Source organism: Periplaneta americana, chromosome 7 (assembly GCF_040183065.1).
Source record: "Periplaneta americana isolate PAMFEO1 chromosome 7, P.americana_PAMFEO1_priV1, whole genome shotgun sequence".
Taxonomy (NCBI): Eukaryota; Metazoa; Arthropoda; class Insecta; order Blattodea; family Blattidae; genus Periplaneta; species Periplaneta americana.
The window spans coordinates 188203990-188229325 of record NC_091123.1 but is presented as its reverse complement, the minus strand read 5'-3'; the positions used below and the strand labels follow the sequence as shown (position 1 = coordinate 188229325).

General features: G+C 35.4%; 1 protein-coding gene across 4 annotated transcripts in view; it reads left to right on the top strand.

Annotated features, from left to right (window-relative positions):
- The first annotated feature begins 805 nt into the window (after positions 1 to 805).
- Positions 806 to 25336, top strand: part of LOC138702627 (uncharacterized) — a 108735-nt gene continuing 84204 nt past the window's right edge. The window contains exons 1-2 of one of the 4 annotated variants that reach the window (XM_069829946.1): positions 806 to 1094; positions 4064 to 9509. In XM_069829946.1, coding sequence (XP_069686047.1) covers positions 1080 to 1094; positions 4064 to 5236 — 1188 coding nt within the window. In that variant the 5' untranslated portion in view covers positions 806 to 1079 and the 3' untranslated portion in view covers positions 5237 to 9509. Of the gene's footprint in view, positions 1095 to 4063; positions 9510 to 10414; positions 11706 to 15310; positions 18117 to 25336 lie in introns of those variants that run through there. The other 3 variants (XM_069829943.1, XM_069829942.1, XM_069829944.1) reach the window with 3 other exon arrangements.

Genomic DNA, 25336 nt, shown 5'->3' with positions numbered 1-25336 from the left:
CAAACTTCACCATCAACTTCAATATGAAGGAGTAAAAATAATTAACGCACTTGTAATATTTTGGAGTTCAAATGAAATATTTTTTTATTTCTTTTCGTAAGTGAAGTTTGAATTGTTTAAATAAAGTTTAGAACATTTAAAATGCAGTGATTTGTTTCGTATAATATATATTAATTTACACATGTATTTTAAATGCATTGTAGCATACATAGAAGGTAGTGGATTTCATTACAACAATACAGCAGTTATTTGTAATATTTCAACATATTAATCTAGGTTGACAACTATGAATTCAGTAAAATCAACTTTCAATCGTGGCATCCGTTTCCTGTAACAACGAGAAAACTCATTATAGTGCAAAAATATGTTCTTAAAACGGCTTCATACGGCTCACTTTTAATTAAACATTTATATTCGGCTATGAACATATAAATGAAGACAATATTTTTATTAAAATTCGATTGAAGTCCTGAGCATAATGTTTTGGAAATTATTAAAAGAACGGAGGCTGGAAAGATTGCAAAAAAGCGTTCTTTACACTCTGTCAGATGATAGCATGGATATCAAGACCAATATAAGAATGACAATGACACGATAAAATACAAGCCAGAAGTGGACTGCACCGCGACAACCACCCAGGACCCCATCTCAATGTTGGAACCGAGGTCTCTTTTCTAAGAATTCGTCAGCGGAGTTTCACAAGGAAGACAGAGCAGAGAGTGCAAACAGCCAATGAAAGAGGTTAGCTGACATCAACAATACAAACTAATAAACATATCGCAGATACGCGACATCCGTTTTCTGCATCCGCTGCTGTATCCCGTACAGGAAAGTATCTCAAGTTCTAGCGAAGCTTCACGTCTTTGGAAGTGCAAAAATAAAGCACAGTCTGCGGCTGTTGAGAATCAGGAACAGACACGACGGCGAGGAAGAAGCTGCGATTGACACCAATAACGACTTCTTGGAATGTCTATAGAATGACAGGTTTAGTACAACACTGGCGTCGATACAGCTCACAGGTTTCCTTCTTCGCGTCACACTGATAGAAATTGAAATACTCTTGAGAAGACTAGCCGACGATGACTATTAACAAGGTATGCTCATATTATTATTATTATTATTATTATTATTATTATTATTATTAATTACAGACTTCTCCCAAGAGGAGGTCTTTCACTGCAAACCCAGCATTCTTCAATCTCTCCTAATATCTGCTTTCCTCTTAGTCTCCGCATGCATATGTCTCACATATCTTAATGTCGTCTATCATCTGATATCTTCTTCTGCTCCGAACTCTTCTCTCGTTCACCACCACTTCCAGCGCATCCTCCAGTAGGCCCTCTAACCATATCGAGTTGTAAATCTTCTCTACTTCATGAATAGTATTGAATTGCATGAAATCGCTTCTCCATACAGTATGTATGAAACTATTCTTTTCTAAGAACAAATTTGATAAAAAGAACAATGACGCAAACAACAAGAGCTTGAACTATTTACCATTTCTTTAACGAAGCTGTATCAACTATGAGGTTATCTATCTTCAGTGGAATTGGCTCTTTCTCGAGCCTGGTATGTTTGAACTCTGTTATCGTGATGTCGATAGTAATCAAGTAAAAAAATATACATTTATGTGTTAGCCAATGGCGATTAGCTAATATTGAGCTAGCACAATAAATGCCATATGATAATGAGAATGACAAAAGTTAGCAGTAAAAATCGTGATATTATATTTCAAAGTATGCAAAATCTAATTATATAAATGAAATAATCGAATTCACAGCTGTGGAGAAGTTTGTAAGCTGTCATACCTTCCACAGAAATAGGAGAGCTACCGCTGTTACAGCAGAGTCAGAGATAGGCCTATTATCAACCATGAGGACCTTGAATAAAAATAGAGGATCAAGTCCTTGGCATGTGCAGGATAAACTGAGACATCAATAATAATAATAATAATAATAATAATAATAATAATAATAATAATAATAATAATAATAATAATAATAATCTTAATGTTAATGTTAATGTAGAGATAATCAACATTTTCAGAAATCATTCAAACATTAAAAAGCCAAACCGACATTACTCATGGGACGACCTATTAGTATAGCCTGTGGCATACGAGCTTAATTTAAAAATGAAATTTATGAAGTATTAATTTTCATATTCCTTTTCTTTTACATCCACTTCATACAGTCTTCCAATACATTGACGTCATAAAGAACAAGCCTAGTCTTCAGTTTTATATATAATACTTTTTAAACGATTTTAATTCCATAATCCAGGCACACTGCATGCCTCAATATATTGCATTATAATTATGTTCATTGGAAGGCTTTCTATCTGCATGTCAATTTTAATTTCAAGACTATGTACGCCATTCAACCATTTTATGTAAAGTATGCATTGTCACACTATTTACTAGTGTTTTACGAATGTGTTTAAATAATATTTTCACCTAGTTCAAATATTTGATTGTTAGAAAACTATCACCTGAAGATGACTTGAAAGTAAGTCGAAAATATTCGTGACGTATTTTAACATTGTATTTTGATGTAACAGAATCCATTTCTGCCATCTTAACATGATAAGTGATTGACTGAAAAATAAAGAAAAACTAATTTATATGATATTATTTCACAAACTTATCTGAACTCAACATTACTTTTAAATTTCTCTTTGAATGGCTCCCCAAGTGTAGTAGACTTTCAGCTCACCCTATACTACCATAGGAGGCCGTTGCCCTTATGGAATTCCAGGCTTTTCATATATTTTTTTTCTATACAAAATCCCAACTACAGGCCTACATGTTACAGTATTTTTTAAAGCGTACCACTAGCACCGACTATAAGAATCTCGCTGTGACAAGAGTTCCGCTCCCTCGATGACGTCAAGCCTCTCATTCCCGTACGATCAAGTGGGATGGAATTTTGAGAGAGGCCACTACGACCAAGCATTGCGACCTTCCCATTTTTACTGCGCTAATCATTTTCAATGAAAAGTCCCAGGCACGACTGGGACTCGAAGTTGAACCGTTTGCGCAACAGGCTGTAGGTCTGACACTCACACCCCGCAGGAGTATCCCCGTACGATGCCCCAGCATCTTGGTGCTGTAGCAAAACTAGTTCCACTGGAGTGCCTCTCTATCCCCTGCGCCTCCTCAGACTAACGTTATCTGTGCGCTAGTCACGACACTACATCACATCACACAGTTTTGGGTCAACACTATTGAAATAATGATCATGAATATTGAACTTAGGATTGACGGAGAGAAACGGAAGGGCCCCGACAGAAATCCTCAGGAATCTTGGTTTTGCACACCACTAATACGACTCCGTCATCACCGGAATTCGTATTCGGGTCTGTAGCTATCGCAACCAGTCCTCAGCTAACTGAGCTACGGAGGCGAGATTAGCAAAATTATGTAATAGTTTCGCTGCTCAGGTGGAAGACATTCCAACAGAACCCTCCTCATTGATATTGAGGACGCTGAAATCGTGACCATCCGAATGACGAAAATAATTCTCTGCAAGATTAAAATATCTTTTCACACTTCGTATAAGAATAAACGTAGAAATATTGTCGTCTATTCCACCACGTTGTGGACTGTGTGGTACAACACAGCGTAATACTCTACGAAGAGTTTTGTTGCCTTCTTTTATGCCACGAGACTTCGCAGTAGAACGGACACACGTCTAACGTCTCATGGCAGACGACAAAAGCAACGTAAAACATTCTATTGTATGGCCAGTCTCTTGGTCTAGTGGAAGAGCTTCAGTTCATCAGGTCCCGAGTTCGATTATTGGTTACAACGTAGGAATTTTACCTTAAACGGAATTATTGCTATGTTCGTCCATGGCGCCACATAATCATGATCATCCAATCACAACACCGGGGTAATGTGACTCCGTCTTCCAGGTGCCCCAACCTCAGAAGTTGGTTATATGTATGACACTGCCTGGAGAGAAGACCAGAATTGTTCGAAGACAGCCTGATGGAATTAGAAAGAAATATTTTATTCTATTTAAAATATACTAACATATAATTATGTGCTTCTTTCTTTCAGGTTTATACTTTCATTCTCCTCATTCAACTGTCGATGGAACTTCAACACACATATCCGGGTTCAAGACCAAGGAATAGTCACAACGGCAGATCCCTACAGTACAAAGAATGTCACTTGCCTGCAGAAGATCTGAGTCATTACGAACATCAAATTAAGGAATGCTTCAGAACACAGCACACGGACGAACAAACGGAAGGGATTCAAAATCATGCGACTAATTACAAAAACCAAACTGATGCCGTACCGTGCATGGAAAAAGAAAGAAATAAACTCCTTGAAGAGGGCAGGAAATATCCTACTTTCGCAAGAAAATGGGGTAATCACGTATGGAAATTTCTTAGCATAAACAATAACACAATCGGAAAAATCGCAAATGATGACATTAAGATGTGTATTGAAGAATTGAAGCACGTGATTAACAAATTCAAAGAATTCAATAAGATCTTGAATAAGTTTAAATTGACATCTGACAACCACATATCGATTGAACCACTTAACGTAGGCAGCCAACAGAGAGTATTAGCCAAATTCCAAATATTTTCATCGATGTTTGAGCAACTGTGTAACATCTTCACACTTTACGATAAATTACACAACACCACAATACCTGCCTACAATCTCAAAGAGAAATACGTCACTTATAGTGACATCACCTTCCTAGAAGACGCCTATGAACACCTTCTGGTCAGCAGACAATTGATCGAGAGTATTTTTGAAAAAGCAACAAATTTAGTCGATTTCAAGAGGAAAAATAATATTGAAGACTTTTTCCAAACTAACTTTACGAAAAAATTTCTAAACTTGGAATACTGGGCAAAGAAACTGCAGGACGTAAGAAAAGAGACAGAAGATTTTCGCAAATACATAACTAAAGAAAAGTTCCGAATCCCTCTGCAACATTACATACAACCTGCCGTCTATGGCATCATCTTCATATTCGGCTTCGTGGGGAATGTCGTAATGGCTGTCATCATCATCAAACATAGAGACATGCGCTCTACAGCCAACATGTTGCTGCTGAACCTCGCGTTTGGGGACATGCTGAACCTGGTGCTGAACATTCCTGCGTTACACATGTACTTCGTGTCAACAGAATGGCAGTTGGGGGAGACATGTTGTAAAATGTATCGTTTCTTTCGGCAAGTGGGATACGAGTCAGTATTTATTCTATAGTGATCATCAGTGTTCACAAATACGTCATCCTGTTCCGACTAAGTAAATTAAGACGCGTTGAGCACAAGATATCAAATTTGAAAGCTTTCCTCACGGTGTCGTCTGTGTGGTTAATCGGTTGTGTGCTCGCTATTCCTCACACGCTTTACGCTGGAATCTATAGAAACAATTGTTACGGATTCTCCAGCGAAATCCAGACTTATTACTTGAAAGCTGTATCCCTATTCGACTTGATATCATTCTGCATTATTCCCCTAATTATGATAAGCATATCATCGACCCTGTCTTCTAGGATACTGGAGGACAGCGTTAAAAAAGTGCCGGGAGAATCCATGAAGACAGTGAAGTGCATCAGGGCTAGACTCATCAGTTCGAAAGTCCTCATCGCCATTACTGTGGTTTCCGCCATCAGTTACGTCCCATTTTATTTTTTTTATTTTCTGTTTTTCTTGGCTCCTACAAGATGATCTATGGCCTAGATTACATTACGTATTTTTCTTTTTTATATATATGCTAGTCTTTGGAAATTCTTGTTTCAATCCCATAGCACTTTGTATTACATGTAAAAAATATAGAATCGGTTTTAAGAGATACCTCTTATGCCAGAAGGAGCATGAACCGATTGCTCCTCAGAATCAAACGTTCACCACAACAACCTGATCATTGAAAGTTGAATCTAAATACTGTATAAGAATTTCTAAATTAAAACTTTAATCTGTAACATGGCATTCTTAATGGAATGTCTTCACATCATAATTCATAACTTATATGGAATAATTTCAATCAAATGCTTTACAATCGAAGGTTGTGAATTAAAATAAAAGTTATAATAAAATGAAATTATTTTAATCGTGAACATTTTATCATTATCTTGCCATCTCTTCAAAAATTAACAAGTGTATGACATAAGTCACTTTGACTTCTGTAAGTTGTACTTTAACAAGCTTTATTTATGGGCATATCTATACAGAATTATTAATAATAGACGTTGCAATTCTTTCCGGGAAAACTTTAAGTCATATCTAAATGAGATAAACAGACTATTATCAAACACTTGTGATCAACTATTTTTAGTTAATAAAATACGGACTTCGTAAGTGTTTTGTAAACAGCTCTTTCCGTAAACTTAATGTGCTTCCTTTTCCGTCAGTTCTTTCAGAATAAACAGGTTAAGACTGGTTTACAATAAACCGGAAACGGAAACGACAATGAGAACGGAAATAATGTTAAAATAAATGTATTTGAATACGAGCATTCACAATAGTTAATTGTGAATGCCCACATTTAAATACATTTATTTTAATAATATTTATGTTCTCGTTTCCGTTCCCGGTTTATTGTCAACCAGCCTTTAGTCACAGAGAGGCTCCAAAGCCGGATAATGGGATGAGGAACGTTAGCCCCTGTACTACAATTGCCGTTAGCCAAGGTTTATATTAATTTTGATTTTATCAAAGAGACTTTCTTCCTAATAATATTCAACACAAAATTATTATAATACAAGTTTAATTACTGTGTAGTCCTTTACATCTTAAACAATGGTTCAGAATGTCGCATGGAGGTACCTCATCATTAAGGATTGAAAGTTTCCCATGTCATGCTACAATCTATATATATAATTTGAACTGGTAATGGAAATTACGGGAAAACAGCTGAACGGATTTTAATAAATGACCTCTCATTTTGAAGCTTGGAACCCAAAGTTTTTCAGAAAAATATTAGTTTTCAGTGAAATGTCAATTTTTCTACATCATTTTAGTATTTTCTAAAATCCATCTGTCGTCAGTTTTAAGAACTAATGCCTTTCACAATAAAACAAAACACAGACACACACACTACAATAAACAATATTATACGAAGGTCATGACCTGCAGGATTTCTCATACTTAGAGCTCAGATTCTGACATCATAATCTCAATATATCGATCTTCGTATGTGTAATTTTTAGTACATCTCAAACTTACTAAAAATAATTTACAGGTCTGATTCTCTGATGTGTAATTTTCCGAGTGGACCTGTGTATTGGATTTTAAAAACTACAAAACTTAAGAAAGTTTGATCACATTATTACCATTAAAAATTAAATATTATTACAGTTTTTGCCATGATATATTTGTCACTAATGATACACATTAATGCTATTGCTATATTGATGATATGAAAGTGAAACCTTTTGGGATTGTATAAGTAGACGTACAGATTATCTTAAATTAGATATTTATATCTGCAATTTACAGAGTAACGGATCTTTATATATATAATTTACAGAGTAACAGCTGCAGTATATCTATGTTACTGAAAACTGCACAGCTTAGTTAAGATAATATTGTTATTAAAATTGTAATACTTTTACAGTTATTAATCAAGTGGTGTGGGTCTTTTCATATATTTAATGCCTGGGCGGTGTAGATACTTATATGTGTGATTCTCTCATTTTTCTAGGATGCAGTGCAGTAATATGGAAGAGGCATTAGTAAATTGAGTCAAGCTTCTTATTTTAGCTGCATCTTTAAACTACATCTAAATTAATTTCATATTCCTTTGGATTAATCGATTATATCTGTAATCGCTGTCAATCCTATCATTTTGGTGTAGGGAGAACTCAAAGATCTGAAGATGGATCTGTTCAAGAAAAAAAAAACATTGAGAGGGAAGCTTTTTAAAAGATATATTTTTGACAGGGTTAAACTTCATTCAGTTATTATGTTCCTTTAAATGTTGCATCTCAATATTATGGAAGCAAATAACTTTCAAAATGTCGGGTAATCTTTTTGAAAAATAAATCAGAAAAACTTTTATTTGAACTTCTAATTAACTACGTTTGCAGCATTTGCTGCACAAGCCACTAGTAATTATTATAATTCAGAAAAAAAAATAAAATCGATCTGCGTTGTATACAGCACCAGAAAAATGCCTAGAAGTTAATTTGTATATCTCGATTTCGAATTTACGCAGATTATACGTAATTGTGTTATACACTATTTTTCGTAACATATGTGTTAAAGTGATGTAATCTTTCAGATCGAAAAATGACTTTTTTCAGATGTGTTATTTCATTTCTAGCATTTATCAGTAATTCACAAAATCATATCTCGTATTGCAAAGAGTTACAACAGCGTTCCTTTCTGTATGATTTCAGTAAAAAATTTTATTAATAATTTTGTGTGTGTTAACAGTTGTAAATAGTATTTTATTCCAAGATCTTTAATCACATCACACGATCTTCATGACATCGTGAAATATTGCCTTACATTAATACCCCCAATAAAGCTAAGAGAGAGAAAAAAAAACATAATTTCATAATCAAAATTTGTTATGGTGAAGTAGCAATAAATTTTTACAAAAAATATAACATAAGTAAAACTAATTTCTCCTCTCTAAATGACGAGTATGTTGTATAAAGTCACTTGTCATGCGACTGAAGAATTACACGTCACAATAACAAAAGTAGATAGCAAATAATATTATTTAATATGGCAAAATGCGTCACAATTGCTGGCAAAAAACACAGTCTTAATTTACTGGTTATGACTCTGAAGTACCTACCGGTATCTATATTTAAACAGTACACTGTATAAATTGAAATTAGAAATAGGAGATATTTGGAATACGTACTTTAAATTAGTTTTAATATATTATAATTACTGTATATTTTAAATAAGTATCTTGTTAATTTGTGATATCGTTACTACAGTTTAACTCATTTCATTCTCATTTTACTCTATTTTTTACGCAGTTAACCAACAACATTTTACTTTTGAATTCTTACTAATATTAAATTATTACGAAATACAATACTTCAGTTATTTTCATTTTCAGTATAATATATCTTCGTTTCTTGGTAATGAATTTTACTCATAAGGGGCTTAGGTTTATATTAAATAGAATATTTTGTTTTGTAAATGTTTTACTCCTATATAAATATAGCTTCTTTTATAGTAATCTAATTAGTTTCAGAAAGTCTATTTCTGTGACCTATGTTTTATAATTACTGTATTTATGTCGTTTGTTTCCTTATTTTGTAATTTATGTGGCCTACATTACAAATGACATGTGTTCTCATAATCTAATAATAAAGTATTATTATTTTCATTACTGAAATTATTACAGGTGTGATTTCCTTAAATGGTTTCATTCTGGTAGGAACTCTAAAAATATATTTTTAACATAAGAAATAAACTCTACATTACTAAAACATAATCGAATATTTTTCTCCTTCTTGACAGGGAAGGTGTATTAGGTTATATGGATCAACGCTGAACATTACTTTCTTCGCTCTTCTTTTCTGTATAAGCAGCACAGTCAATAATAGTATTGTGTTGTAGTTGTAGTAGCATTTGAAACGTTCACAGCACGCAAAATAAATCCACTCTCTTAAAACCATCTGTGAAACGCCTCGTACAGCATATTGGTTACGTCTACTGAGCGAGATGTAGCACAACATGGCGCAGTGGAAGCAAGCAGAAATAAAGCAAGACTGGGTACTAAACAATATTTATAATTAATTATAATTGACTGAGAAGTACAAATATAATTAAATGGGATAAAACGACACAGTAATTGGTTAAAGAATATGAATTGGAATGCAATAAGAGTGTAACGGTCGATACGCATAGCACTTTCCTAAAACTCATATAACTGTAGCCCATGTGAATACAATATCAACTGGGCTCGTGATAAAGAAACATGCACATATGGCTGTGCAGTATTTGATCCTGCTGGTGGGGATGATCCAATTTTATATCAACACTTATTTTGATTCTTTGGTCACCCAGAAGTATATATTTTAATTCTACCAGTACTTGGTATAATTTCGCACACTTCAACTATCGAATAGATAAGCGAGAAGGTGAGTATTCCCATCAATTTAATAAGTACGAACTGCCTGTACATTACCGCCACACGAATCTCAAACTACAGTGGCCGTATCTCTGTTCCTAATCTGGAATATTATAAGAAAGCAAGTCAATACTCGTTCCTGAATGTGTCTCTCCCATACTAGCAAAGTTCCGAATATATGTATGTCTGCCATGATAAGCAAGTTGCATTCTACCGAAGTTCCGAGTGTATCTCCCCTGCTAGCCCAATTCTGAGTGTGTCTGATAATATAAATGCCAGGAAAACCACTTCCTCCTCTCCTCGCTTACCCATAATCCTACGCTGCTATCACGTGAGGATATAACAGGAATGCCAGATGAAAAAGATGGCGCTGATGGACGCTTATACGGTTCACACTTCACAAACGTGTATTGTACAGTATTTTTTTCGCGATAATATACTTTGAAAACAATGTTTCTTAAAATCTTAATATACAGTACGTACGTTACACTATGAACACCTGACTGATGTTAGCAGTCTGGCCAACGTACAAACTTCACCACCAACTTCAATGTGAAGGAATAAAAATGATTCAGGTACTTGTAATATTTTGGAGTTCAAATGAAATATTTTTTTATTTCTTTTCGTAAGTGAAGTTTGAATTGTTTAAATAAAGTTCAGTACATTTAAAATGCAATGATTTGTTTCGTATAATATATATTAATTAACACTACATTTTGCGAATGTATTTTATATGTATTGTAGCATACATAGAAGGCAGTGGTTTTCATTACAACAACAGAGCAGTTATTTGTAATATTTCAACATATTTATCTAGGTTGACAACTACGAATTCAGTGAAATCAACTTTCAATCGTGGCATCCGTTTGCTGTAACAACGAGAAAGCACACTATGGTGCAAACATATGTTATTAAAACGGCTTCATGCGGCTCACTTTTAATTAAACAGTTATATTCAGCTATGAACATATAAATGAAGACTCAGTATTTTTGTTAACATTCTATTGAAGTCCTGAGCATAATGTTTTGGAAATAATTAAAAGAATGGAGGCTGGAAAGATTGCAAAAAAGCGTTCTTTACACTCTGTCAGATGATAGCATGGATATCAAGACCAATATAAGAATGACAATGACACGATAAAATATAAGCCAGAAGTGGACTGTACCGCGACAACCACCCAGGACCCCATCTCAAAATTGGAACCGAGGTCTCTTTTCTAAGAATTTGTCAGCGGAGTTTCACAAGGAAGACAGAGCAGAGACTGCAAACAGCCAATGAAAGAAGTTACCTGACATCAACAATATGAACTAAAAGACATATCGCAGAGACGTGACATCCGTGTTCTGCATCCGCTGCTGTATCCCGTACAGGAAGGAATCTCAAGTACAAGCGAAGCTTCACGTCTCTGGAAGTGCAAAAATAAAGCACAGTCTACGGTTGTTCAGAATCAGGAACAGACACAACAGCAAGGAAGAAGCTGCGATTGACACCAATAACGACTTCTTGGAATGTCTATAGAATGACAGTTTAGTACAACACTGGCGGGGATACAGCGCACAGCCCTTTTAAACTGACTGACAGAAGTCGGAATACTCTTCAGAAGACTAGTCGACGATGACTGTTCACAAGGTATGTTATTATTATTATTATTATTATTATTATTATTATTATTATTATTATTATTACTATTATTACTAGCCGTACCCGTGCGCTCCGCTGCACCCGTTAGAAATAAATATAAAGTAATTACATAATTAAAGTAGGATATTTGATTCAGGGAACATTCATGTTTGATAGAAGGATAAATCGTTTAATATGTTACTTAATTTAAATTATATTAAAAAAAATAAAAATGCGATCATTTTGATCCAGAGACCACTCATTTGGTTATAAAAATTATTTTAGGAAATACAGGAAACGAATGTACAGAATAGCCTATCAAAATTTCTGTGCATAAAAAGCTATTTTAATCTTAGCTGTCCTCGATTCACTCACAAGTTACTGTAATAACATTATAGCATTATGTCCACCTAGAGAAACTACACTTTCCAATGGTGAATTAATAATTAATTATACAATTCGGTTAATTTAGCTTCCGATATTACTTCATACAAACACAGAAACATTCTCTGTAGGCTATTTTTAATAGCTTTCGATTGTTGTTGTCCAAGGCTCCTTATAGACGAAGTCATTTGTTTTTTATTTCATTACACCGCCTTAGATGGCGTTCCTATTGTAATTTTGAAACTCATTTATCTCATTAAATATCAGTCCTATCAAAATGTTGCATAGAATAAAACTTATCGGAAATTATTTTTAAAGAAACCTTTGTTATGTAATATTTTTCGTGAAAATTAATAATAAGGGAGATATTTCGATTTATTTAATTCAAGCCCCCTTATAACTCACCTTTTAAATAAAATATTTTGAATCCATATACCCTAAATTCTAAGCTACAACGAACTTAATTTATATTCCAATTTTCATATAAATCGGTTCACCCATTATCGCGTGAAAAGGTAACAAACATCCAGACAGACACACAGACAGACAGACATACAAACAAAAATTTCAAAAAAGCTATTTTCGGTTTCAGGATGGTAAGATTTTCTGTTTATATTTTGGAATGCTTACGTTAAAAGACAGTGATGTCTTTCATAAACTCTTAAGTATTTAATTAAATATCCTGTGAAGATTATAGTTACTTCGAAAATGTTACGTGTGTCACTATGGAATGACCCATCAGTATTGTTAGTATTGTTACAAATTACAAAACCTGAAACTGTTAGAATGGGATCAGGAGTAGTGACAAAAAAATGTAATGTTGTAGGCCTACATCAACATGACTATTTTAATCCAGTGTCTAATAGTTTTTAAGGTTTGAAGGCCTTTTGAGGTAAACGGTATTGAAAATGTGAGGGAAGGGGTATTTCTTGGTAATGGATTAGGCCTGTATATTTTATAATATTATTAACTATATATTGTTAAAGTACCTAGTAAATATCGTAATATGTATATTATATAATACTGTAAACGAGACATCACAGGCTGCAAACTAGATTATTCTTGTTTTTGTGTAATTATACGAACATGTATGAAATAAACAAGACTACTATTGCTTAGGTTAGGATAGTATTACTTATATATTGTAATCAGGCTATATGCACAAATTTCCCAATATACTACTATCATAACTAAATAGGTAATGTTAACATTAATTTTCATACGTTTTTGTGGTGCAAGTTAAAATAATTCAAAGTAAAGTATAACGAAACTCCGACAACATTATAATTATGAACGTCAAATTCTCTTATTTTATTTATTTTTCAGTGTTTGGTCCCCTATTTCCCATTGTTCTTTGGATTTATCTTAGTAAAATATCAATTAACGGATAAATTATGTTATACACTCAGTTGATAATATAAATAATATTCACGACAAATATATAAAAACAGAAGAGATAACGAATCATAATTTAGCCGACCGATAACTTTATAACATGGTCTACATATTCTATATTCTATATAGGTACATTGGCTTTGCGCCGAGAGATTGTATTGCATTCTATTCAATACAAAGGCGTACTATATCTTATCTCTTCGCTTCGCCCACGTGACAACTATATTTAGCTCCCTCGTTCCGAACTTGCCAAGTTTCCAAGGTCATATAGGCCAATAATATTTATCCATGGTCATCAATTGTCGACAGTACATACCGAGATTATCTCGTAAGCAAGAAATAATCGATTTAGAGTTCGTGTCTCGTGATGGTGTTGGTCATTGTGCCATCTGTTGACGATTATTGAACTACATCAAGCCGGCCTCGACTGCAAACCCTAAAACCTATATAAAAGAGCTATCTGTTAGTATATATGATCTAGGGTGTTACTTAAGAGGTTCCAACCAATCTTCGACTGCTGACTTGACATTGACTACTATTTATTTTAAGACTGTATTTTGTAATACGTTTTCTCATATTCCATGAAAGACAACTTGAGTTAGCTTCCCCTGCTCAAAATTTCATGCTACGCCACTGGTCTACACTACATAACAAAACACGTTATACGACAAATTTTATACTCAACACATTTCTTTAACTTGCTATATGTTATATTTGTGTTGGTATCAGAATAACATTCTAGTAACAAATTATATAACTCGATAAATGAAATAAATGTGTAGTTTGAAAATGTCGTCGAAGGCAGGTGATGTATTTCTTGCTGCTGCTGCTCCTTGTGTGATTCTGGCAGGAAGTACTGTCGGTGACTCAGGAGAAGACGAGAGCGGATTGAGAGGAAAGGGATGTGAACAGATAACGTACGACAACACGTGCAATATTTGTACTGCAGTAAGCGGAAACATTAGGTCTCCTCCTGTTCAACTCAGCTTTAATTTCCATACGCATTGTTACTCATGTTTTCTGCACAGTAATAACCTGGCTACTGGGATGCTTATCTGAGCGATGTTTATAATAATCAGCAGCGATAGTCAAGAAGGTCACATTCTTGCCCCTCGTCTTCTCCTGAGTAACCGACAGTAGTAGGCCTTGTAAACGAAAATGTTGCGTGCGACCGTCTTTGCAAGCTATAAAACAATAAAGTAGAAGTAACCTTTTAGCAGATCTTAAGAGAGATGCTAGTGATTCCTTGGCAGGAGAACTTGGATGTGATGGAAGTTTAAAAAACTTTGCCAGAATGATCAGTTCTGATTTTGAATATCTTCTTATTGGGCTATTTTACGACGCTGTATCAACATCTAGGTTATTCAACGTCTGAAGGTGATAATGCCGGTGAAATGAGTCCAGGGTCCAGCACCGAAAGTTACCCAGCATTTGCTCGTATTGGGTTGAGGGAAATCTCCGGAAAAAACCTCAACCAGGTAACCTGCCCCGACCGGGATTCGAACACGGGCCACCTGGTTTCGCGGCCAGACGCGCTGACCGTTACTCCACAGGTGTGGGCGATTTTGAATATCTTATAAACGTAATCGGACATAAGATAAGTAAGAAAGACACTTCATTTCGAGATGCAATACTGGCGAGAGAAACCGTTGCTTTAAGATCGTAATCATAGTTACCCTATCATATCACCGGGGTAATGTGACTCCGCCTTCCAGGCGCCACAACCTCAGAAGTTGGTTATATATAAGACACTGCCTGGAGAAAGACCAGAAATGTCCGAACAAAACCAGATGGCATTTAAAAAAAGTAACAAATTAACTACTTCTTTCTTTCAGGTTTGCACTTTCATTCTCCTCATTCAACTGTCGATGGAACTTCAACACACATCTCCGGGTTCAAGTCCAAACAATAGCCACAACGGCAGTTCCCTACAGTCCAATGAATGTCACTTGCCTGCAGAAGATCTGAGTCATTACGGACGTCAACTTAACGAATGCTTCAGAACACGGCACACGGACGAAGAAACGGAAGGGATTCAAAATCATGCGACTAATTACAAAAACCAAAGTGATGCCTTAACGTGCATGGAAACAGAAAGAAATAAACTCCTTGCAGAGGGCAGAAAATATCCCACTTTTGCAAAGAAATGGGGTAAGGACACGTGGAAATTTCTTAGCATAAACAATAACACAATTGGAAAAATCGCAAATGATGACATGAAGATATGTATTGAAGAATTGAAGCACACGATTAACAAATTCAAAGAATTCAATAAGATCTTGAATAAGTTTAAATTGACATCTGACAACCACATATCGATTGAATCCCTTAACGTAGGCATCCAACAGAAGGTATTAGTCCAATTCCAAACATTTTCATCAATGTTTGAGCAACTGTACAACATCATCACACTTTACGATACATTACACAACACCACAACACCCGCCTACAATCTTACCGAGAAATACATCACTTATAGCGACATCACCTTCCTGGAAGACGCCTATGAACATCTCCTGGTCAGCAGACAATTGTACGAGACCATTTTGGAAAAAGCAACAAATTTAGTCGATTTCAAGAAGGAAAATAATATTGAAGACGTTTTCCAAAATAACTTTACGAGAAAACTTCTAAACTTGGAATACTGGGCAAAGAAACTGCAGAACGTAAGAAAAAAGACAGAAGATTTTCACAAATACATAACAAAAGAAAAGTTCCGAATCCCTCTGCAACATTACATACAACCTGCCGTCTACGGCATCATCTTCATATTCGGCTTCGTGGGGAATGTCGTGCTGGCTGTCATCATCATCAAATATAAAGACATGCGCACTACAGCCAACATGTTGCTGCTGAACCTCGCGTTTGGGGACATGCTGAACCTGCTGCTGAACATTCCTGCGTTACACATGTACTTCGTGTCAACAGAATGGCAGTTGGGAGAGACATGTTGTAAAATGTATCGTTTCTTTCGGCAAGTGGGATACGGAGTCAGTATTTATTCTATAGTGGTCATCAGTGTTCACAAATACGTCATCCTGTTCCGTTTAAGCAAAGTAAGACGCGTTGAGGACAAGATATCAAATTTGAAAGCTTTCCTCACGGTGTCGTGTGTGTGGTTGATCGGTTGTGTGCTCGCTATTCCTCACACACTTTACGCTGGAATCTATAGGCACAATTGTTATGGATTCTCCAGTGAAATCCAGACTTATTACTTGAAAGCCGTGTCCCTATTCGACTTGATATCATTCTGCATTATTCCCCTAATTATGATAAGCATATCATCGACCCTGTCTTCTAGGATACTGGAGGACAGTGTTAAAAAAGTGCCGGGAGAATCCATGAAGACAGTGAAGTGCATCAGGGCTAGACTCATCAGTTCGAAAGTCCTCATCGCCATTACTGTGGTTTCCGCCATCAGTTATGTCCCATTTTATCTTTTTATTTTCTGTTTTTCTTGGCTCCTAGAAGGTGGTCTAGAACCTAGATTACATTATGTACTTTTCTTTTTTATATATATGTTAGTCTTTGCAAATTCCTGTTTCACTCCCATAGCACTTTGTATTACATGTAAAAAATTTAGAATCGGTTTTAAGAGATACCTCTTATGCCAGAAGGAGCAAGAACCGAGTGCTCCTCAGAATCAAACGTTCACCAAACCCTGATCGCTGAAAGTTGAATCTAAAATGTAAGAATTTATAATTTATAATTTATAACATAGTATTTTTAATGGGATGTCACATCGGAATTCATAACTTATATGGAATATTTTCAATTGTCTGCTTTACAATCGAAAGTTTTGTATTATAATAAAATTTGTGATGAAATCAAATTATTTTATTTAATTATTTCTGTTCACATGAAGTCAGTAAAGTCTCAGGTGAAAATAAAATCGATCTGCGTTGTACACAGCACCAGAAAAGTGCCTACAAGGTAATTTGTATATCTCCATTTCGAATTTACGCAGATTATATCGTCGCCTCAATGCAAGAATTAGGTAACTCGAAATTTGGGTTTTTTAGTTACCTCTTTTATAGCATAGCAAAAATCGCACAAAATGTAATCCAGGATCTAGGTAACTGATCGAACGATACCAGCGACATCTATTTTCCAATATAACAAATAGGTAAAAGAAAACGAGACATATTCCTTAGTGCAATAAATAAGTAAATAGGCAATGTCACAAAATATGAAAAATCAAGTTACCTAGTTCTTGCATTCAGGCGACGATATTTGTGTTATGCACTGTGTTTCGTAAAATATGTGTTAATGTTATGTATGCAGTATTTTGAGATTTGTTATTTCATTTGTAGCATTTATCAATAATTTAAAAAATGATATCACGGGATGTAAACAGTTATAACAGTGTTTATTTCTGTATGATTTCAGTAAAAATGTTTTATTGATAATTTTGTGTGTGTTAACAGTTGTAAATCGAGTTTTATTCCAAGACACTTTTTTTATCTTTAATCAGACCACAAGATCTTCATGGCGTCGTGAAATATTTCCTTATGCAAATACTTCCAATAAAGCTAAGAGAAAATAAAAACATAATTTAACATAATTAATTGATGAACTAGTGGACTTACTCGTGTTAAATATGTAATATTCGTCCGGCTTACAGCTGTTTCAGTGCATCATGCACCATCATCAGAGCCTACTAGATCGCGGCGTCATCTCGAACTTCTCTGCCTGTTAGGAGGGTGTGTTTTATTGTTGGAATGTGTTGGATTGTGGAGTCGAATAGTGTGTGTGTACTGAAATTGATCTGTGTGTTGAATACATCGAAGAAATCATCGAAATCACAGACATCATAACAAAGCAAAACTATTTCACACACAACAACAAATACTACACCCAAACAGAAGGATTGCATACTAGCAGAGATATTTTTACACAACATAGAACAAACATACATACTCAACAATGAACACAACAAACATGCAGACAACATAATATACTGGCACAGATATGTAGGCGATATACTTATATTATACAAAGGAAACAAAAGACAAATACACAAACTACACCAATACATAAACAAATTACATCCAAAACTTCAATACACAATAGAACTTGAAAACAATAACTCCATAAATTTCCTAGACATCACCATAACAAAAATCGACAACAAACACACCTTCAAAATATACAGAAAACCAACCACCACCACCACACACATACACAACACATCTAACCACCCCATACAACACAAACATGCTGCATTCAGGACAATGGTACACAGATTACTGAACATACCCATGAGCCAACAACACTACAATGAAGAAGTGAACACAATCAAATACATAGCACAAGAAAACGGTTACAACCCGAACATCATAAGGAAGACAAAACAAAAACTTAACAAACACATAAATACACAAAACACAACACAAACACAAGAACGCAAGAAATACATCATACTAACATATGAAAACAAAAACACACATAAGATCGCATCTTCATTCAGAAAACAGAAATACAACATAACATACAGAACAGAAAACACACTACAAAGACATCTCAACACATAAAAAACACAAACAAATAAATACAACTACACAGGTGTATACAAACTCACATGTAATAGTTGCGACAAGTTCTACATAGGACAGACAGGCAGATCATTCCAAACTCGCTACAAAGAACACATAACCAGAGGACACAATACATCTACAAACGCCGATCACATAACCAATGCCAACCATACATACAATAACATAAATACGGACATGGAAATCCTACACATACAACCCAAAAACCAAAAACTCAACACACTAGAACAATACGAAATATACACACACACTAAAACACACCCTGATCAAATCCTCAACACACAGATCAATTTCAGTACACACACACTATTCGACTCCACAATCCAACACATTCCAACAATAAAACACACCCTCCTAACAGGCAGAGAAGTTCGAGATGACGCCGCGATCTAGTAGGCTCTGATGATGGTGCGTGATGCACTGAAACAGCTGTAAGCCGGACTAATATTACATATTTAACACGAGTAAGTCCACTAGTAATCAATTAATTATATTCAAGTGTTAAAAGTGGTGTACGCAAGATTCAAAAATGGATAATTTAACAATCAAAATTTCGTATAGTGAAGTAACGATTGGTATTAAAAAAAACTATAACAGATAAGTAAAACGACTTTCTCCTCGCTAAATGACGAATGTGTTGTTGTAGGAAATCACTTTTCATGCGACTGAAGAATTACACATCACAATAACAAAAGTAGATAGCAAACATCCTGTACATTCAAATGTATATAAAACTCACGACCACAGTCACACACTACACAACATACCCAAACACCCAACACAACAAAACAAACTTTGCAGCATTTTGAGTCATGGTACACAGACTAATAATAGAATATGCGTTACAAGAGCGGTATGTTGAAGTTTCCATGTTCGAGGAAAAGTTTGAAAAAGCGAAACGTAGTTGAGCTTTTTTAATTTCCGAGAATTGAAAGAAAACATACCGCTCGTGTATCGTACATTATTTTGTGCGAAGATCGTTTATTACATACCTGAAAGAGGAATTTCTAATTAGTTGCAATGAAATCTCCATCTTGGTTTCTGTTCAATGACGGCAAGTTTGCAAAACAAAAATATCTATCTTCAACATTGTTGCTTTAAAATGTTTTCTGTGTTTACTATACTCCAGCAGGCCGTGATATACGTCTGTTTTTTTTCCCCCAGTCTATGATGAGTCTGGAATCTTGTTGATTTTTTCACGGCTTCCTTAATGTTACTTGCATCACGAATGCAGTAACTTTAGTGGAGTTGTAGAGTTTACTTAATTTTTGCAAATATTTAAAAACAATAATTAACAGTTCAATTTAGGTGAAATTGCAGTGGTAAGTTTCCAATTTATAATTATTACTATATTGAACGTCTCTAAAAATAATATGTTAAAAGCCTAAAGCAGTAAAATCAATATGTCACTTAAGCGGTAAGAATAGGGAAATTGTTATGTGTGTTAGGTTGGGAATACTGAATGTGGAATTTCACACTTTCCGCGGATTGTTTTTGTGCGGAAACCAAGCAAATACGCACGATCTCGCACAAAATTAACATACCAATGAACAAACAAGGTTGAATTAAGAAACATACTATCAATTACATAGAACAAGCGAATAGATATAACCCAACATAATAGACAACACCAAAAAAAGACAGAAAACAATCTCAAGAATCAAAGAAGCACAACACAACACAAGAACACACAAAAAAAACACATTACACTAACGTACAGAAACAAAAGTACACACAAGTTCGCGTGACTATTGAGGAAATTAAATTACAGCATTGCACACAAAAAACAAAATGCTTTACAAAAACATCTGAACACACAAACAAGACAAATACAACATAACAGGAGATTAAGAATTAACATGCAATAGTTGTAACGACTAATGCATCGGACAAACTGGGAGATCATTTCTAACATGATACAGCCATAAATATTAACAAAATTACACAAAACCTCCATTCACGCAGAACACATCACAAAAAACCAATCACAACTACAGCAACAAAGAAACATACATGGAAATCCTACACGTTGAACTGAAATACCAGAAATTAAATAATAATAATAAATAATAATAATCCGTGGCGCTACAGCCCACGAGCGGCCAAGACCAACCAGCCGGCTGCTGGCCTCACGCCCACATGCCGAAGCAGAGGTGGACGATCATCCAACCAGAATGGAGGTATCGTGTGGTTAGCACGACGAGCCCCCCAGCCGTTATAGCTGGTATTCGTAACCGGATTTCGCTGCCTATCGTAGCTCCCCAAGTGCATCTCGGTGCTGGGTGGGCACCGGCCCCATACACTGGCCGAAATTTCATGAGAAAATTTCTTCCCCCATGAGGACTCGAACCAGCGCGCATTCCGTAACGCGAGTCCCAGGCAGGATGCCTTAGACCACGACGCCACGGCGCGGGACCCAGAAATTAAATACATAATTAAATTTCAGAACACACACACACAGTATCTGACACAACACTACCGATCATAAACGCACCCATCGACAAAGCACCGGAAACCGGAAACAAGCAAACTCGTACCTGAAGATGGCTGCAAATCAGATCGAAACTAATAAACTGAGGTAAATTACCAACTTAGTTTCACATTAACACAGGAAAATTGTTTGTATAACAAATCTTAAATGATAAAAGTGTGTAATCAAGCTGTATTGATTCTTTATTAATTTGTGTCTGATATGTCTCATTATTAATCTCGATGATTTTACTTGGTATTAAAATCTTCAGAAATAACGTAAAATTGTAAATTTCTATATTCTCATCCCTCTTAGTCGTCTTCCAGATGCTACATGCTGCTTTGTGCAGGACGCAGTTAGTTTTACCAAACGGCTCCTGATATAATAACGCATTTGCTTAATGCTAGGACTTGTCGCCAAGAACTAGCATTACATGTTTGTAACACAAAGTAGAAACATTAATATGTCATACAATAAATTTAATCTTGGGATTATGAACGCCCCTATTTAATCCTTACGCAGTTTTCAGAACATATCCGTAGTTAAACACTCTGTATCATAGGTATCCTACAAACAAAACTCAGCTCGAACTCCTCGTGGCGCGCATGCTATACCCCTCTTACCCCCCCCCCTGCAGTAGGCGTGAGAGCATGCTGGGAACGGGAGCATACGTCATCTGCGCGAGACAGTCACGCCCGCTAGTTTCTGCGCACTGCGTTTTCCTTGTTGGATGCCTATAGCTGCACTTCGTAGTTCTTGGCGTTACACATGTTCCAGATTTAACATAATTATAACCGAGAGCTGCTAGTATCTATTGTATTCTGTTAACGTGACCTTAGTTGCTATGTAAACAAAACATTCCTACACGAATTTCTTGAGCATATCTTATTTATTTAATGTAAACTACTTCCAGATGCGGCATAAAGTCTGTAGAGGTGGCCAGCTGTATCAACTGGGAGTAGGTTCACAATGAATTCTGTATCTTACAGCCATAACACAATCTAGATTCCGAAGCTGTGAAATTAAAAATTTCCTATACATAACCAGCTGTTAAATATAAATCTTTAGTTTCTGCAATTCGGCCGCTGCTTCAAGGGCCAGGACTTCCCATACCAACTCCACCAGATGATATTACATTGACTGAAGTAATTCAAAGTGTTCCTGGTTTTCAGAATGAATTACAAAACGGTCCAGATTTTGTGGAAGATGATACTATAAGTGATTTAGTTCGGATCTTGGTTTAAGTAATAGTAAGGGAGAATTACTTGTCTCAAGATTGAAAGGCTGGAAGCTGCTGCAGGTAACACCAAAATAAGTTTCTTTCCCCAACGCCAAAAGGAATTTGAGCATTTGTTTTCTAAAGAGTAGGACCTAGTTTTTCTGCAATGATGTTAAGAATTTGTTCGAGTCACTGGGTGTTGAGCATAAACCTGAGGTTTGGCGTTTGTTAATAGACTCCTAAAAAACAAGTTTGAAAGGATGATTACTACATAATGCAAACAAATATCCATCCATTCCTTTAGTTCATGCAGTTGGTATAAGGGAAAATTACGAGAATATGAAGCTCTTACTATCCACTATCAAGTGTGACAATATTTCTTGGCAGATATGTGGGGATTTGAAAGTAATAGGTATCTCACTTGGATTACAGCTTGGCTGTACTAAATTTTGCTGCTTCTTCTGCATGTTGGATAACAGAGATAAAAGTAATCATTATATAAAAAAAAGAACTGGTCAAAGAGAGAGTCACTTTAATCCAGGACAAGATAATGTTCTTCACCAACCACTTACTTGTAAGTTCTGAAAAAATCTTATTGCCTTCACTGCATATCAAACTAGGCTTGATCATGAATTTTTTGAAAGTAATGGATCGTGAAAGCAGTGCATTTCTCTTCCTGAAAAATAAGTTCCCAAGAATCAGTGAAGCTAAATTAAAAGAAGGAATATTTGTTCATCTCAAATAAGGGAACTGATGAAAGATACGCAATTTGAAAACCAGTTAAATATGCAAGAAGCAGCTGCATGGTTGTATTTCAAAAATGTTGTCACGAACTTTTTAGGAAACTTCAGGTCTGAGAACTACAGAGAACTTGTCAGTGAGAGGATTGAGAATTACAAGTTCATGGGGTGTAATATGTCTTAAAAAATACATTTTCTGCATCCCATCTCGATTTCTTTCCTGAAAACCTAGAGCTGTGAGCGACGAGTACGGGGAGCATTTCCATCAGGACAGGAAAGGATGCCCAAATATGTTGGCAGACTATTGTTGGATATTAAAGATAGATTTACCTCAAGCAAAGTGCAACCGAAAATATTCTTCACATACATTTTAGGTCGATAAATGTAATTTCAGCTAAGATATCGTAAGACTATAATGTATAGATACGAAAAATGTTTTTCACATTATTACTCAAAACCCCTGGGTGATGGAAAAGTTCTGTAAAAAGATTTGAAATCAGCACAAAAAGTCACCTAGAATCACCCATTGTTTCCCATTTAACAGACAAAAGTTTAAATTTTGTTGACCAGTGTAATTAAACAATTAATTAGCTTCCGATATTACTTCATACAAACACAGAAAAATTCTCTGTAAGCTACCGTATGTTTCATAGCTTTCGATTGTTGTTGTCCAAGGCCCCTTATAGACGAAGTCATTTGTTTTTTATTTCATTACACCGCCTTAGATGGCGTTGTTATTGTAATTTTGAAACTCATTTATCTCATTAAATATCAGTCCTATCAAAATTTTGCATGGGGTAAAACTTATCTGAAACTTTTGTTATGTAAAATTTTTCATGAAAATGAATAATAAGGGAGATATTTCAATTTATTTAATTCAAGCCCCCTTATAACCCCCCTTTTAAATAAAATATTTTGAGTGCCATATAGCCTAAATTCTAAGTTACAACTAACTTAATTTATATTCCAATTTTCATATAAATCGGTTCATCCATTATCGCGTGAAAATGTAACAAACATCCAGACAGACAGACAGACATACAAACAAAAATTTCAAAAAAGCGATTTTCGGTTTCAGGGCTGTTAATTATATATGTTAGGACCAATTATTTTTGGAAAATCGAAAATTACCAGAAAAATTTCGGCTACAGATTTATTATTAGTCGACCTGGTTGGCGAGTTGGTATAGCGCTGGCCTTCTATGCCCAACGTTGCGGGTTCGATCCTGGGCCAGGTCGAAGGCAGTTAAGTGTGCTTAAATGCGAAAGGCTCATGTCAGTAGATTTACTGGCATGTAAAAGAACTCCTGCGGAACAAAATTCCGGCACATCCGGCGACGCTGATATAACCTCTGCAGTTGCGAGCGTCGTTAAATAAAACATAACATTTTTTTTATTATTAGTATACATTACTTGTAATTATTGTGTGTAATTAAGTTACTACCACTACCACCGGGTGTTTGTTCATTTCCAGTGTAAATAAATAAATAAATAAACAAACAATTTATAACTAATCAGTAAAACCCCTCAAGTTAAACACCCCTATATCTTGTACACTCCTCTATCTCGGAAATTTTTCCTTGGAACTGATTAGAATGTTATATATTTACATGGTTTCAATCCATTGTCCAAGGATTACTAGTAGATAACTTAATGGATCTGCACACTCAGACACCAACACAGCTGTACGAAAAACAGCAAGAACAACTTCATAGCTTGCGGAAACTTATAAGAAAGAAAGCATTACGTCACTGCAAGATAACAAGACCGACATCTACAATAATATCTGAAATATTCACTCCCTTACGAAACGTCAGGCTTTGTAACAGAATAACGTCTTCATGAAGCAATGTTTCCGGACCTGCGCTCGTTATGTGA